The sequence below is a fragment of the Coenobita brevimanus genome, chromosome 4 (genome assembly GCF_032717465.1).
Source record: "Coenobita brevimanus isolate Jiangsu-jjx chromosome 4, ASM3271746v2, whole genome shotgun sequence".
Taxonomy (NCBI): Eukaryota; Metazoa; Arthropoda; class Malacostraca; order Decapoda; family Coenobitidae; genus Coenobita; species Coenobita brevimanus.
In genome coordinates, this window is record NC_136957.1 from 30,771,763 (window position 1) to 30,786,937 (window position 15,175).

General features: G+C 41.8%; 1 protein-coding gene across 1 annotated transcript in view; it reads right to left on the reverse strand.

The window, feature by feature from the left end:
• The window catches only part of LOC145396411 (glutamate-gated chloride channel-like), a 73,271-nt gene that overhangs the window by 33,451 nt on the left and 24,645 nt on the right, over window positions 1-15,175 (reverse strand). Inside the window, exons 4-6 of the mRNA XM_080269806.1 lie at window positions 14,296-14,365; window positions 12,286-12,439; window positions 11,786-11,868 (exon numbers count right to left, since the gene is read on the reverse strand). Of these exons, the coding sequence (XP_080125932.1) occupies window positions 11,786-11,868; window positions 12,286-12,439; window positions 14,296-14,365 (307 nt within the window). The remainder of the gene's footprint in view (window positions 1-11,785; window positions 11,869-12,285; window positions 12,440-14,295; window positions 14,366-15,175) is intronic.

A 15,175-nucleotide genomic window follows, 5' to 3' on the forward strand; every position in this document is an offset into this window, starting at 1 on the left:
AAGAGGATAGCAGAGACGATAAGATGAGGGTAAGGATAGGAAGAAGGGCGGGAATGGTGGGGGTAAGAGGGACGAAATTGAGGCAGGGAATATTAGGTGTGAGTTAGATAATCATTATAATGATATGGAAGAAGATATGAACGCGGGATGGAGAGAGGGTGACTATGAGGACAGAGAAGGCTTGGCGGGAGGGAAGAGAGGGGGTAGGAGAGTAGGGAAAGAAGAAAAGTAAGAGGTATGTGAAGAGGTTTGATGGAAGTGTGTGGAGAGAAGAGAGGGGAGGGAAGAATTATGGAGAGAGTGGAAGAAAGAGAGAGAGGGGAATGGTGAAAGGTATGAGAAAAGAGAGGAGACAGGAGACGGAGAAATTTGAGACAAGGGATCAGTTGGAAGGGGTTAGAGGTGACAAGGGAGGGGAAAGAGAAGAGAGAGAGAGAGAGAGAGAGAGAGAGAGAGAGAGAAGGGGGGGGTGAGAATGGGGGGGAAACAAGGTAACGCAAAAAAGAGGAAGGGTTAAAAAAGGGGAAACGAAAGGGAAGTGAAATGGAGTTGGGGAAGGAGGAGGAGGAGGAGAGGAAGAGGGATTCTGGAGAAGAAAAGGAAAGGATAGGGAAGAGAAGGATAGGAGAAACGGAGGGATAGAAAAGTAGGGAGAGAGAAGATAGAGAGGGATTGGGGAAGGAGAGGGAGGGAAGAGAGAGATGAGCAGAGGAGAGGGAGGGATTAGTGGGAAAGGGTGGGAGGAGAGGGGGGGATTAGTGGGAAAGGGTGGGAGGAGAAGGAGGGATTAGTGGGAAAGGGTGGGAGGAGAGGGAGGGATTAGTGGGAGAAGGTGGGAGGGGAGGGTGGGATTAGTGGAAGAAGAGGAAGGGATTAGTGGCAGAGGGTGGAAGGAAGGGGAGGGATTAGTGGAAAAGGGTGGGATGGGAGGCAGGTTAGAGAGAGAGAGAGAGAGAGAGAGAGAGAGAGAGAGAACAAGCCAGAAGGAGAGTCATACAAGGCCCCGAAAACGAAATGCGAAAACTTAAAGATGAGCTGGGGAGAGAAAAAGAGAGGGAGAGGCAGCGAAGAAAATGGAGCCTGACCGGGATGGCTTACCTTGTGCGGAAAGTTACCTGCCAGGAAACATTAGCACCTGTGTTGGGTGTCGCGGGGAAGTTTGGGTGTTGGTGTGGTGTGGTGTGTCGGTAGCCAGAGTGTAGTGAGAGTGTGGTGAGAATGCAGGAAGGTAGCAGTTATCATCATCATCATTATTATCATTATTTCCGTTTTTACTTCATTATCATCATCATCGTCATCATATTCATTTGCATTTCAGTCACCTTCATCGGCATAGTCATCATCATAATCATCATCATTGTCATCATCATTTTCATTTGTATTTCCATCATCACCAACGACATATTCGTTTGTGTTTTTGTCAGCATCATCATCATATTCGATTTTATTACTATCATCATAATCATCATCATCATCATCATCATCATCATCATCATATCAGCACCATCATCCTTTCCATTTGTATTTTCATCACCATCATCACCATCACCACCATCATCATATTCGCATTCATGTTCAATTGCACTTCCATCATCATCATCATCATCATAAACATCCTGGCCCTCTATGTCACATACAGATAGGGTGTGGCAAGATATATTAAATCATGAAATTTCTTAACACACTCGTCTGTCAGAAGATTGGTTTTTAAACATTTACCTAAAAAAATATTACCAGCCAGATCGGGCGTCAGAGGGAAGTTTGGTGATAGGGTAATATTTAAATTGTTGTGTCGATAGCTAGAGTGTTATGTAGTAATGGGGTATCGCTTTGGCTTGGGAAGATGTGTGTGTGTGTGTGTGTGTGTGTGTGTGTGTGTGTGTGTGTGTGTGTGTGTGTGTGTGTGTGTGTGTGTGTGTGTGTGTGTGTGTGTGTGTGTGTGTGTGTGTGTGTGTGTGTGTGTGTGTGTGTGTGTGTGTGTGTGTGTGTGTGTGTGTGTGTGTGTGTGTGTGTGTGTGAGACAGACAGACAGACAGAGACAGAGAACCTCCCTTACCCACTGAGCCCGACGATGTCTTTTTCATTTCATTCTTGTCATCTCCTGATCATTTAATAATTACAAGATACACTGTTTTAACTTGAGGGCTTAATTATTACATCCTTGATAAACCGCATCAATGCGAGTGACTTTTCCTGAGATGAATTAAATCCAGTTAATCCAGTGGCAGCAGCAGGGAAAATCTAATAAGGACGTCACCCGAATTTAAAGATATAAATAAAGTGATTCGTCAGTAACAAGAATACATATAGATTAACCTGTGGGAGTATGGGATGGACATGGGCTGGGAGATGTATGGTGGTGTCCGTGAATGGCCTTGTGTCGGTAGGAATAGTATACTGCAAGAAAATGCCAGCAAATTGTAACAGCAGTGTCGGATGTCTGAAGGGAGACTTGGGGTGCAAATAAGGCGGTCAGCTGGAAGCGGAATTATTAAAAAATTGCATGCGAGAATATTCCCTGTAATCCAACTGGGTATTTTTTAATTTACAGTATATCTTTATCATGTTGTCATGGCGACCTCCATGCAATTTTATTCTGCTTAGGAAAGAGAGTTAGATATAACCCTCATTAGCCTCTTCAGTATCAGATTGCTTCCCTAAGTTCATTACAGTCGCCTTGTGATGGCACAATGATTTAACGAGAGAGAGAGAGAGAGAGAGTGTGTGTGTGTGTGTCAGCGATGTTTGGGATGGTTCTAGAGTAGTCCCTTGGAAGCCAGAAGACATGACGTTCGGCTGCATCGAGGTACTGTGTGTGTGTGTGTGTGTGTGTGTGTGTGTGTGTGTGTGTGTGTGTGTGTGTGTGTGTGTGAAACCCCTAAGTTACACCGTCTGTGAGCAGCAGAATCACAGGACAGTTGGTCGTATTAGAAAGCTTAACTATTTCACAACAACGCCGTGCTAGGAAATTCTTCAGTAAAGTAGTGGGTCGGTAGCGAAAATCAAATAAGAAGTATAACATGACAGGTTATGTGTCAGACAGTACTGGAAGTGGTGTCGGTTGTCATAGTGAAGTTAGTGCCGGATCCAAAAGGCCACGTATGTAGCAAAGTTAGGTTGAGGCGATGTGTGTGTGTGTGTGTGTGTGTGTGTGTGTGTGTGTGTGTGTGTGTGTGTGTGTGTGTGTGTGTGTGTGTGTGTGTGTGTGTGTGTGTGTGTGTGTGTGTGTGTGTGTGTGTGTGTGTGTGTGTTCATGAAAGTCCGATGTAAAGTCATCAAAAGCAGGAATTTATCTAGATCGATAACGCTCCGGGAAATATTAGGAGTGGTATCAGGTGTCAGAGGCAAGTTTAGGGAGTGAATCCGAAGTGGTCCAAAGTTAGTGAGACTGTACGAAGAATATAATGTCATAATGTATGGAAAGTACAATGTAGTCACACGAATTAATTAACCTCTTCAAGATGATGACAAAGACCAGACGATTTTCCTCAGCTCTGGATATAATTCTTCATTTATCAGAAACTGAATAAAACCACCTGTCGATAAGAAAACTGTGACAATAAAATAACGTCATCATACTGAAAAGATAATGGATACTGTCAATTCCCTTCAGTACTATGGTTCACTGCCCTGAAAGAGAAAATTGTCAGGTGGTAGCGAATTAGAACAATCAGGAAAAAAAAAAAATAATAATAATAATAATAATCTATCTAACTACCTATTGCCAGATGCCTCAATCTCGTAAGGGGTGATCACAAACAAATCGCCTCCACGTCGCCCTGTCCAATGCCACTGCACTGCCTTGCTCCCAGCTCACACATACTCTCTCTCATAGTGTAATAATAATAATAATAAGAATAATAATATTAATAATAATAATAATAATAATAATAATAATAATAATAATAATAATAATAATAAATTGAGAGTAAAATATAAAAAATTCCCACCAAAGCCAAATAAAAATCATTTGGCTGTAGCAAGATTAAAATTAAACAGAATTAAGAAGCAGAAAAAGAAGAACAACAACCTCAGCATCGTAAAAGATCAGCGCTGTAAGAAATTAAACTATATGACTTCAGTTGACACCTGATCCTAAACTTTCCAATCATTTCCACTACACTTAAATGCATACAGGTTGATTTTCAAAACTACTGTCATTGCTATCAGTGTCATTTTCATCACTGTCATTAGTACTGTCATAATCATCACCTATAATACTGGAATCATCATCATCATCATCATCATCATCATCATCATCACATCATCATCATTATCATCATCTAGTCTCGGTTGTAACTTGATTAACCCCATCAGTCCGACAAACATCGTCTACGTTGAATAAAAACATTTGGAGACAGTAGGAATAAAAGGTAACTGCACGTCATCGTTCTGAAAGGGTTAACTTGACGTGGCTAGGGTTGCAAAAACGTCATTTCTGTAGGCTTAAAAAATTCTACATCAGTCTGTTATTATCTTTTTTTTTTTTTTTTACTCTTTTTCGATGCCTTTTTCCGCTACTTACTGTCGGCTCGTATTCCTTTCTGTTAACCCCTACACCGCGGGCTTGTTTACCAATTACTTGCGTGTCCCGCGGGGTTATTTGGGCTCCGACAGACTCTCAAAAAATATTTGCTAAAAATCAGTTATTAGTCCTAGAATAATAAAATTATATTTGCAAATAGCACATACCTTCAGCTTTCTCCTGGAATGATTGTTGAGCCTTCGTCCCCGTAGGACTTGTGGAGACCTCTGAAGTAGGGTAACTAAGTCTCCACTTTACACTTCCCGACAACCCGTTATATGATTACCACAGCCAGATACAAACACTATAAACACTATTCTACCATTTTCAAGTAGTTTGGGATCCATACTAAAAAAAAAAACAGTGTGAAAGCAATGGAAATTACGAGCGCGTCTGATCGCCGCACTTGCGCTAGTTCGCTCTAGGCACTCTGTCATTTATTATTCATAAAACCCCTCACACTTTATATTTCTATTACTATATCACACTTATATATATCTGGAGTCTTTCTCCATAAGTTTCATTCAGTCGTATTATTTTATTGTCACTGAAGTCATTCTATTTTTCAGTCAGTAAAATACGTAGAGAGCCACGGATTCACTCTCACTGTTATAACATAAATTATTTGTACTCATATTCTTATATTACTAATTACTTACATTACTATTTACATTTTCTATTCTATTTTCAATATTTACCCTTCTATTTTACTTACAATATGTTATTCACTGTCACTTTCAGTAAGATGAAACTATAGTACACTGTTCAATCATATGAACTGAATATCCATTGCTTTCACCTGCTATTTACACATTATTTACACATTATTTACACATTATTTCCAAATAATTCTGCTTCCACACTTGCACTGTTAGAACTGCTTCTGGCTGTGATAATCGAAGAAGCAGGTTACACAGAGGGGAACCTGGCATTCAGCGCACTGCCAAGAGGTGCGTTTATGCTCAGGTGTGCGGCGTGTGGTATGCGCACATACCTGACGCCTGCGAATCGCAGCCTTCCTTTTCCCTGTGGCAGGCATTAGCTCAAGTCTGTGCCGATCCATATACGCCCTCTGCTCAAGTCGGTCGGGAAGTGTAACTGGATGGCGCCTTGGAGTTGCTGCTTGCACCTTACCATATTTTTCCAGCAGCTGCTGGACACAAGTCCTGGCGAACAACCTCAGGGAGAAGGACTTGGGTGGCTTTACCTTCATCTTGTACAGGATGAAGGCGTTCAGCATCGTCATATCTATGAGATGCAGAAAAACTTTCCTGTACCACCTAGTATTCTTCCTGAGGCAGTCGATCTCACCAATCATCATGTCGGACTTGTCCACCAGCCGCATGTTTATATTATAGTCCAACACAGCATCAGGTTTCATCACAGGTTCGCCTGTCCTACGGTCGACCTTCCCACTGTCTCTCATCTCCCCCTTATGTACGGTGGTGAGCATGTGCACGACTCTCTTGTCATGCCACCGTATTGCCAGCATCTTCTCAGACTTGCGTAGGTGCACGTCTCCTCGCTGCGAGTTTCCTGCCTCTGGGAATTTGGGGAAGTTGGCACGATTACTTTTGACAGTGCCGCAGGAGCCAATGCCGTGCTCAGAAAGGTATTTGGCAAGTTTCGGTGCTGTATAGTAGTTGTCTGTATACAGCACATGATTCCCACCAAAATACTTTTCTAGGAGCACTTTCACTACACAGCCTGAGAAGCCAAGGGGGTGTGTTTTATCGAGATCGACAGTGCTGGCTGAATAGATGACGAAGTCAAGGATGTACCCCGTCTTACAGTCGCACAGTACAAAGAACTTAATTCCAAAGCGATGGCGTTTGCTTGGAATGTACTGGACAAACCGAAGACGTCCTCTGAACAGAACCAAGGACTCATCAATGACAACCTTCTGAAATGGGTGGAAGAATGACATGAACTTATCCTTCATTCTGTTCAGAATCTCCCGGATCTTCCAGAGTGGGTCGGTTTGGGAAGGTACATCATTATCGGCAAAGTGCAGGTTTCCCATGATGTTCCGGAAGCGATCTCTGGCCATGTACTTGTTGAAGGTCGGTGAGGGTAGTAAGGGGTCCATGGACCAGTATTCTTCCAACTCATGCTTCTTGGAGTGTGTCATAAGAAGCATGAGGGCAAAGAACACATACAGCTCCTGCACTCCCAGCATGGTTCACTGTTGCATCTTGGCTGCACCTGTACCACTAGCAGCACGTTGTGATTCGAACCTGTTAGTCTCATCACATATGTGCTGCATGACTTCGTCATCTAGGAAGGCCAAAAGGTAGTCGACACACTCAGCATTTTCGTCCATAGTGAAGGCAGGCTGAACTCCTGACGAGCTCTCATCGAAAACCAGGTTTTCGGGGACAAACTCTGACCCTTCCGTCCACGCGAAGGCGTCCAGGATTCCCTGGCGTGGTGGTGGAGGGATGGTGGCGGTGGTGGTGGTGGAGGTTGGCTGAGAGGGAGGCTTATCATGGTCAAGGTCACTCGCACTGACCCTAGGTTGCCGTACAGCACTAGCAGCCCTTACCCTACTAGCTACACTACTTCTCACTCTCTTAGATCTACCTCTACCTCTACGGCCGGCCTTCACTGTTGATGCTGGTGGTGACTCCGACAACGAAGACTCCGGAGAAAACTCAGCCGACGATGATGACGAGATGAGTAAAGTGGGGCTTGGGGAACGGGGAGGTGAATGTTCTCGTGACTCATGGCGGGCTGGGTCACGTGGGGGCATTGTTCTGGGGCTAACACGCCGCCTTTTCACTCCCTTCCCAAATTCTTTTCCTTCCTGCACTAAAGGCTCCTTTCCCTTGGAGCTACACACAGATTCACTGGTAGGAGCACTTGTTGTCGCTGTTTCTGGCGCGATAAGTTCACCCGGCTCATCACACAATTCACCGGAATCGTCAAAATCGCTGTCCATTATTATCATCGACAATTCAGCAAGTTCTCGTGCCACTGCAGAGTCACTGAGGCCTTTCCTGCTTGCCTCAACACTTTTCTTGGGGGTAGAGGTCACGGGGCCCTTTGCAATGGGCGCAGAAGCGGCAGGAATGGCGGGGCGCGAGTGCGACATGTTGTCTCTGCAGTGGAGGACAAGGAACTAAATGCCGCGGCTTATCTGAGAAGGGAAGGGTTGACAATGACACTTTAGGCTGACTGCTGCTAACTTACAGGCTAATTTTTTATAGGTAGAAAAATCTCGGCAATAAATAAAGAAATAGGTACTTCCAGGTGAATGTAAATGTCAATTAGGATTCTCCCTTCCTTTCTGATATATATTTTTATTACAGACATCGATTACAAGGCATAAATCAAAGGGGAAATTACCGTGGTAATGTAGCGAATGAATGCACGTGAGGTTTTGTCAGGTGATAATTGGGCAATTTCAGGAGTATAACACTATCACTTACCTGTTTTTTTTTTTGGTATATATTATTGGGTAAAAATATTGGGCATAGGGCTTATTTCAATGGATGAAATCTGTGGAAAAAGAAGAGGGAAATTTCCGTAGCGCAGCGCGGCGTGAGAGGTGAGAGGAGAGGGTAATGGAGGGCAAGTAGTGAGGGGAGTCAAGAAGGGGGTAAATTATCCGAGAAGGGAAGGGTTGACAATGACACTTTAGGCTTACTGCTGCTAACTTACATGCTAATTTTTTATAGGTAGAAAATCTCGGGAATAAATATAGAAATAGGTAGTTCCAGGTGACTGTAAATGTCAATTAGGATTCTCCCTTCCTTTCTGATATATATTTTTATTACAGACATCGATTACAAGGCATAAATCAAAGGGGAAATTACCATGGTAATGTAGCGAATGAATGCATGTGAGGTGTTGTCAGGTGATAATTAGGCAATTTCTGGAGTATAACACTATCACTTCCCTTTTTTTTTTTTTTGGTAAATATTATTGGGTAAAAATATAGGTCATAGGGCTTATTTCAATGGATGAAATCTGTGGAAAGAGAAGGGGGAAATTTCCGTAGCGCAGCGCAGCGTGGGAGGTGAGAGGAGAGGGTAATGGAGGGCAGGTAGGGAGGGGAGTCAGGAAGGGGTTAAAATAGCTAAAATGTCAACAATGGATGGGAGTACAGATGAGATTTGGAGTGCTGACTAGTGTTGGACATTGGCAGTACTGATATATGATACAAGCCACCACTTGAGAGCCCGGGATAATTCAAAATAACACAGAATCACAAAAGTGACGCCCCGCGGTATGATCCATTGTAGCCGAGCGTCACGAAAGTGACGCCCCGCGGTTAAGGGGTTAAGGAAGTACCCTAACACCTCTACCTAAGCGATTAATTTTTTGTTTATTGCACATTACTGCACTAGTCTATGTTGTCTAAATCTTTCTAACATTGTCATACTATGCATAAACAACATACAAAAGGATATTAACAATGTCAAAAAAAAAAAAAAAAAGCTAAGGAAGGGATATTAACCAACCATATCCAAAAATAAATAGCTAAGGATGGAGTGTTACGGAGCTGCTTATGTTTAACCGATGGGAATACGAACCATTGCCTTTATTTGTCTTATTAGCAGGTATACTACTTCCACGCTTACAGGTACGCTGGTTTTCATTCCCTCTGGTGGTACGTCTGATAACTTTCTCGTATTAAATATAAACAGTTCAGATTCGTTGTCATGGGAGTATTGTTATATATTTTATCTTCTTTATTTTGCTTGTCGTCTTATTATTAGTCTTAATAGTATTCTGATAGTGTATATTAGTGCAAAATGTTTGTATTCAGGATAACTGTTTCACTAGCATATTCATTAGGATTATTATGCTTTCATCATATTCTTCCCCTATTATGTGTTACTATAATTCCTCACATTAACCAAGTTCAAATTATGTTAATGGATAAACAGACGTGCACAGGAAGGCACTATGTTTTGACTAAACCAGTAATGTCCCTTGTTTCTTATTGCTTAAATGATGACGCAAATGATCTTGACTTACGTTCCTGGTTTTCTTTGGTAAATGATGAAGCAAATGGTCTTGAACGCCATTCCTTTATTCTCTTACGTAAAACATGACCTAATTTAGCTAGTATTTTGCGCCATTAAACATTCTCCTTCGTCCCTACATAATGGCACGTGAGTGAGAGAGAGAGAGAGAGAGAGAGAGAGAGAGCAGGGGAGTGGAGGCGGAACTAGGTGTAATGTTCAAGATATTTATAGCCTGTTCCTCATCTCCACAGATAAATAGAATGAGACTTCAACCTGTCCTTCTATTTATCCGTCGTTAAGCAAGAAAACTGAAATCCATTGTCTGCTACACCCCTCCTGACGAATAAAACAGTACTGACAACCTAAGATTATTTATTAAACAATTTGCAGGTGGTAATAATAACCATCTAACTATCGTCCAATTGCTTTGACATCCTGTATTTCAAAAGTTTTCGAGTCAATTCTTAACAGAAAAATTTTAAGGCATCTTTCCCATCACAACCTTCTTTCTGATCGTCAGTACGGGTTCCGTCAGGGACACTCCACTGGCGATCGTCTCACCTACCTTTCAGACTCCTGGTCATCCTCCTTTCGGGACTTTGGCGAAAGCTTAGCCATTGCACTTGACATCTCAAAGGCTTTCGATCGAGTCTGCAATAAATCTTCAATTTCCCAAATGTCCTCTTACGGTTTCTATCCTTCTATCTGTGCCTTCATCGCTAGCTTCCTTTCTGGTCGTTCTATAGCCACTGTTGTAGACGGCCATCGTTCTTCTCCTAGATCTATCAACAGTGGTGTTCCTCAAGGCTCTGTCCTATCACCAGCTCTCTTTCTTTTATTCATCAATGACCTTCTAAGCCGTACATCTAACCCTATCCATTCATACGCTCATGACTCCACCCTTCACCTTTCCATTCGGTTCCCGCAACGCCCATCTCAGCAGTTACTTCAACAAACAAGGGATGAGGCTATGGCACACCTAATGTCTGACTTGGCTCATATCTCTGACTGGGGTAAAAATAATCTGGTTGTTTTTAATGCATCTAAGACTCAGTTCTTACACCTATCAACCCAACAAAATCTTCCACAGGATTACCCACTAATGTTTAATAATATTCAGCTTAAGCCTGCATCATCCTTGAACATGCTTGAGGGTTCATTTAATCGGGAGTTATCTTGGAAAGATCATATTACATCTCTTGTAAAATCTGCTTCCAAGAGATTAGGTGTGCTAAGCCGACTCCGTTCCTTCTTTACCCCTGCACAATTGTTGACTCTATACAGGGGTTTTATTTGCCCCTGTGTGGAATACAACTCTCATGTGTGGGGAGGCTCCCCACATACAGCTCTTCTCAATAGGGTGGAGTCAAAGGTTTTTTGTCTCATTAACTCTCCTCCTCTTACTGACTCCCTTCAACCTCTGTCTCTTCGCCGCACTGTTGCATCGTTATCTCATTTCTATCGCTACTTCAATGGTCACTGCTCCTCTGAACTGTCTGCATGCATTCCTTCACCTCTACGACGAACGAGTAGCACCATCCAGCAGCAATCTCTCATCTCTTTTCTGTCCAACTCTCTAATGTATGCGTTAACCGTTACTCTCAGTCCTTCATTTATGCAACAGGTCAACTCTGGAACTGTCTCCCTTCTATCTGTATTTCCTGCTTCCTATGATCTCCAGTCTTTCAAACTCAGAGTGTCCAGGCATCTCAAAATGATCGGATCTTGAATTTGGCTCTCTCTTGCGTTTTGTTTTTCTCTTGGAGGGAACTGTTATTGTGGGCTCATGGCTTGGTTCCTTCTTCCTCGGATTAAAAAAAAATTAATAATAAAAATAATAATAATAATAATAATAGTTAATAATAAAATCCGATTCTCTTCTATTTACGATCGGCCTGGGTTATTCAAGAGGTTACTGAAGGTTATTTCCCATTCTTCCAGCTCAATAAATAACATGCTGAGTAAAACTATTCGCATGGAGCGCATTAAAATAAGAACGAGCCATCGTGTGGAAGGGTGCTTAAGGCGCCTATACTCTTTATACTTTAACTTGGCCTAAATCTTCGTCCTTTTGCAGTTACTTTTATGTAGTTCACTGGCACAAAAAAGACAGTACTACAGCTCTACATTCTTTTCATAGCACCTCTTCGTGACTAGCATCATATTCTAACGTTAATATACTGCTAAAGCTGAGTATTCATGACAGAGAGACGGCAATTTTAGGCCAAGTTAGAGTAAGAAAAGTATAGTCAGTACAGCTCAGACTGCATCAGACGGGACTTACAGGATGCCATGAGGAGCTGACACTGCTGACGGTCGAGCGGGAACAACTTGAGGTTCATGGGACAGGAGAGAGTGAGCGAGATCCTGGTATGGTGGTGCAGGCGAGGAGGGCGGAGAGGAGAAAGTATCAGATTAGTTATAGAAAATCACAACAACCTTTACGCCTTAACACACTTATCCTTCACAGCCATTCTTAGTGTATGAACTAAATCGTGGGATAATATTCTTGTTGGCTTAAGGGGCTTTGTTTGACTTCGTCCATAGCTGTTTATTTTGTGTATTTAAACTGATCATTCTCCTCTGGGCTATTTACATTTTTTGTATTGGCAGAGACTGCAGTAACAACAAACAATTATATATCAACTGTTTTATAATGCCAAACTGCACAAAGAGCAAACAAGAAAATATCAACACGCGGGATACAGAAATTATACTGCTAAGGAAGAAGTGCTAGGGAGCCTCCATACCCAACGACAAATGTAGACCCTAATGTCCCCTCACCTGATGCTGTACAGAACGCCACCGTCGGGGTAGATACGGATGTACAGGTTGGGTAGGATGATGTTGTGGAAGTGTCCGTCCTTCTCATTCTTGAAGAACAAGTCAGGCATCCACACCATGTCTGTCTCGGTCAGGGTCAGGTACTGGATGCGACCTGGTAAAGAGGAGTTTTGTATGTATCGTGCCCCTCATAAAGAAGAAGGCATGCTGGTAGTCTGATCAGAAGAAGAATGTTTGATGCAAATGTGATAGTAGAAAAAGTAATGGAAATCAATGTAGGAAGAGATTTAATGCAATGAAAGGCCTTTGACTGCAATTTTTAGAAGCATTGGTTGCGAAGGGCTCTACTACACATGAAAGCTATAATCCACACAGGGTCGATTATGCCCATGTAAAGAATCAACAAGTGGTTCCAGATACAACAAACCTTGCCCGACAGTAGTTATTTTATTACTGTTAAATACTGAAGAAGTACTGCCATGTAGTGTCAGTAAACAATTAAAGTCTAAAGTAATGATGCAAATGAAATGGAACTTATGTCAATACTAATTATTTGTAAAATATGCCACAGTGAGTTCCATTGGTGATTATAGTAAATATTTCCATCTTCATCCAATTTCTAGTTACAGCCCCCTGAATATCTGTGACCTTGAGTTTGACCTTTCAAGGTCACTTGTGGTGAAAGGTCATGGTACCAATTAAAAACCCATATGGGATTTCCTAGATGATGACAATAGTAAATATCTATCTGCAACCACTTTCGAGTTATAGCCCCCTGAATATCCGTGACCTTGAGTTTGACCTTTCAAGGTCACTCAAGGTCAAAGGTCTTGGTGCCAAATGAAAGCCCACATGGCAGTTCCTATACGCTGATAATAATTAATATCTCTATCGTCAATCAGTTTCAAGTTATAGCCCACTGAATATCCGTGGCCTTGATTTTGACCTTTCATGTTCACTCGATTACCACCAAAATTTAATCACTTCCATATGGGACCAGTGTCCACATATCCGGAAATTTTGAAGTAATTTCATTCGGCCGTTTTTCCGTAATGCTGCTAACAAACAAAGATACAAAGAATCAACTCGACCACAAACAATATCTTGCCGGACTCCGTCTCGGGCAAGGTAACAACTGAGTGAAGTTAAACAATGCACAAAAGTTGGTTCATCGCATTCAACCTCTCCGTTGCAGATTTAGGGAGAGAAGTAATGTTCCGGTAATGGTTCTGAGATAAATTACTATAAAAAAAAATGATAAGGATGTACTGGAGTGAGACAGAGGTAGAGAAAACTGAGTTGTCTGTTGTTCAGGTAAAGAATTTAGTAATGCGGAAGACTGGGGAGAGTTTTTTTTTTTTTTTTTCAGTAACCCTGCACTATGATTAAAACTTATTTTAGTTCATCACTGCCACGTCTAGATAATTTTCCTTACCTTGGAGAGGCCTATCGTATGCAATGGGCTAACGAAAATTTTTTTTAGCCCCTCCAAATCGAAGTCCCCACTAATCTATATAAAAAGGTCGAGGGGTAGTACAAATAAAGTAATAATAGAAATCAGTGCACTTGAGAGACAAAAACAACAGTATCTATATTTGTCTCAACCAAAAATAATCCATATATATGGTGAGAGAGAGTGGGATGGCTAGTTGAGGAAAGACCAAGAACGATACAGAGGGACAGACTATATAGAGGAGCATGGGGGAGGAAAAGAGTGTAGATAGATAGACGAGAAAAGATAGACAGACCTGACTGTATTACATATGTGTAATAAAACTTAGAATGATAAACAGACATGAAGACACACAGACAGACTGATAAATATAACCGGGAACAGGTCATGAGTGTGATGAAAGACATGAAGTGTAACAACAGACAGAAAGATTAAGTGACCAATAGACTGAGTGATGAAGATTCATAACTAACTGGAGAGATAAGGACACACACACACACACACACACACACACACACACACACACACACACACAGGATCTATAAATGTTTCCTTACCTCCTATATCATCAAAAGTGAGTCTTTGGTCCGTCCACTGCTCTCTGAAGGTGATCTGAATGCTGTACTCCTGTGGGTGAAGGTGGGCAATGTGAGCGAGACGGGCGTGATGTGTGACAACTGACATTTCTTTAGCATCATCATTATTGTCACACCATGAAACATCCTTAGCAGGTAAAATTATCCTCAACTCATAAATTTATTTGCACATTAGTAAATCCCTCAGTCTGGTAACGTATTTTCAACTTTTATTACTGAAGGGATGAATCAACGCATGTCCCACTTCAAAAAGTCTCACCAAACTTGACTAAAATCGTCTAGTGGTAGCAATAACAGAATACAGATGAACCTCATCAGAGTGACGTGATAAGCATACTGTAAACTAGGATTAGGTAAACACACAAAAGGAAAATAAATTAGAAATAGTGGAAAAATACTTGCGAGACAGTGGATGACTAAAATAAAGTGATCTTCAAGAAAGTGGAATGTGACTTTGGAGAGAGAGAGAGAGAGAGAGAGAGAGAGAGAATAGCGGAAACTGACACAGAGAAGACGCATTGCCCCCCCCTTCAGAAAGAAAACGTCTGAGGAAAGTCAGTCATGTTAGCATCATACATCCTTCAGCTTCTGAGAGATTTTTCTAGCAGGAAGGTTTAAATACAACCTTGAATATCGCCTTTATGATGAGTGATTTGTTGGAAACTGAGTAAAATTTTGTGGTGGCACCAAGTATACAGTATTTAGTCGACATCGAAGTGAATGGACTAGTGTTAAAAAAGGAATGTATATTACGAAAAACTGAAAGTGGCCCAGGACAGTGATACTGAAATTTAAAGTGAAAAATAAATACTCAGAACGAAGAATAACTTATGTAATAAAG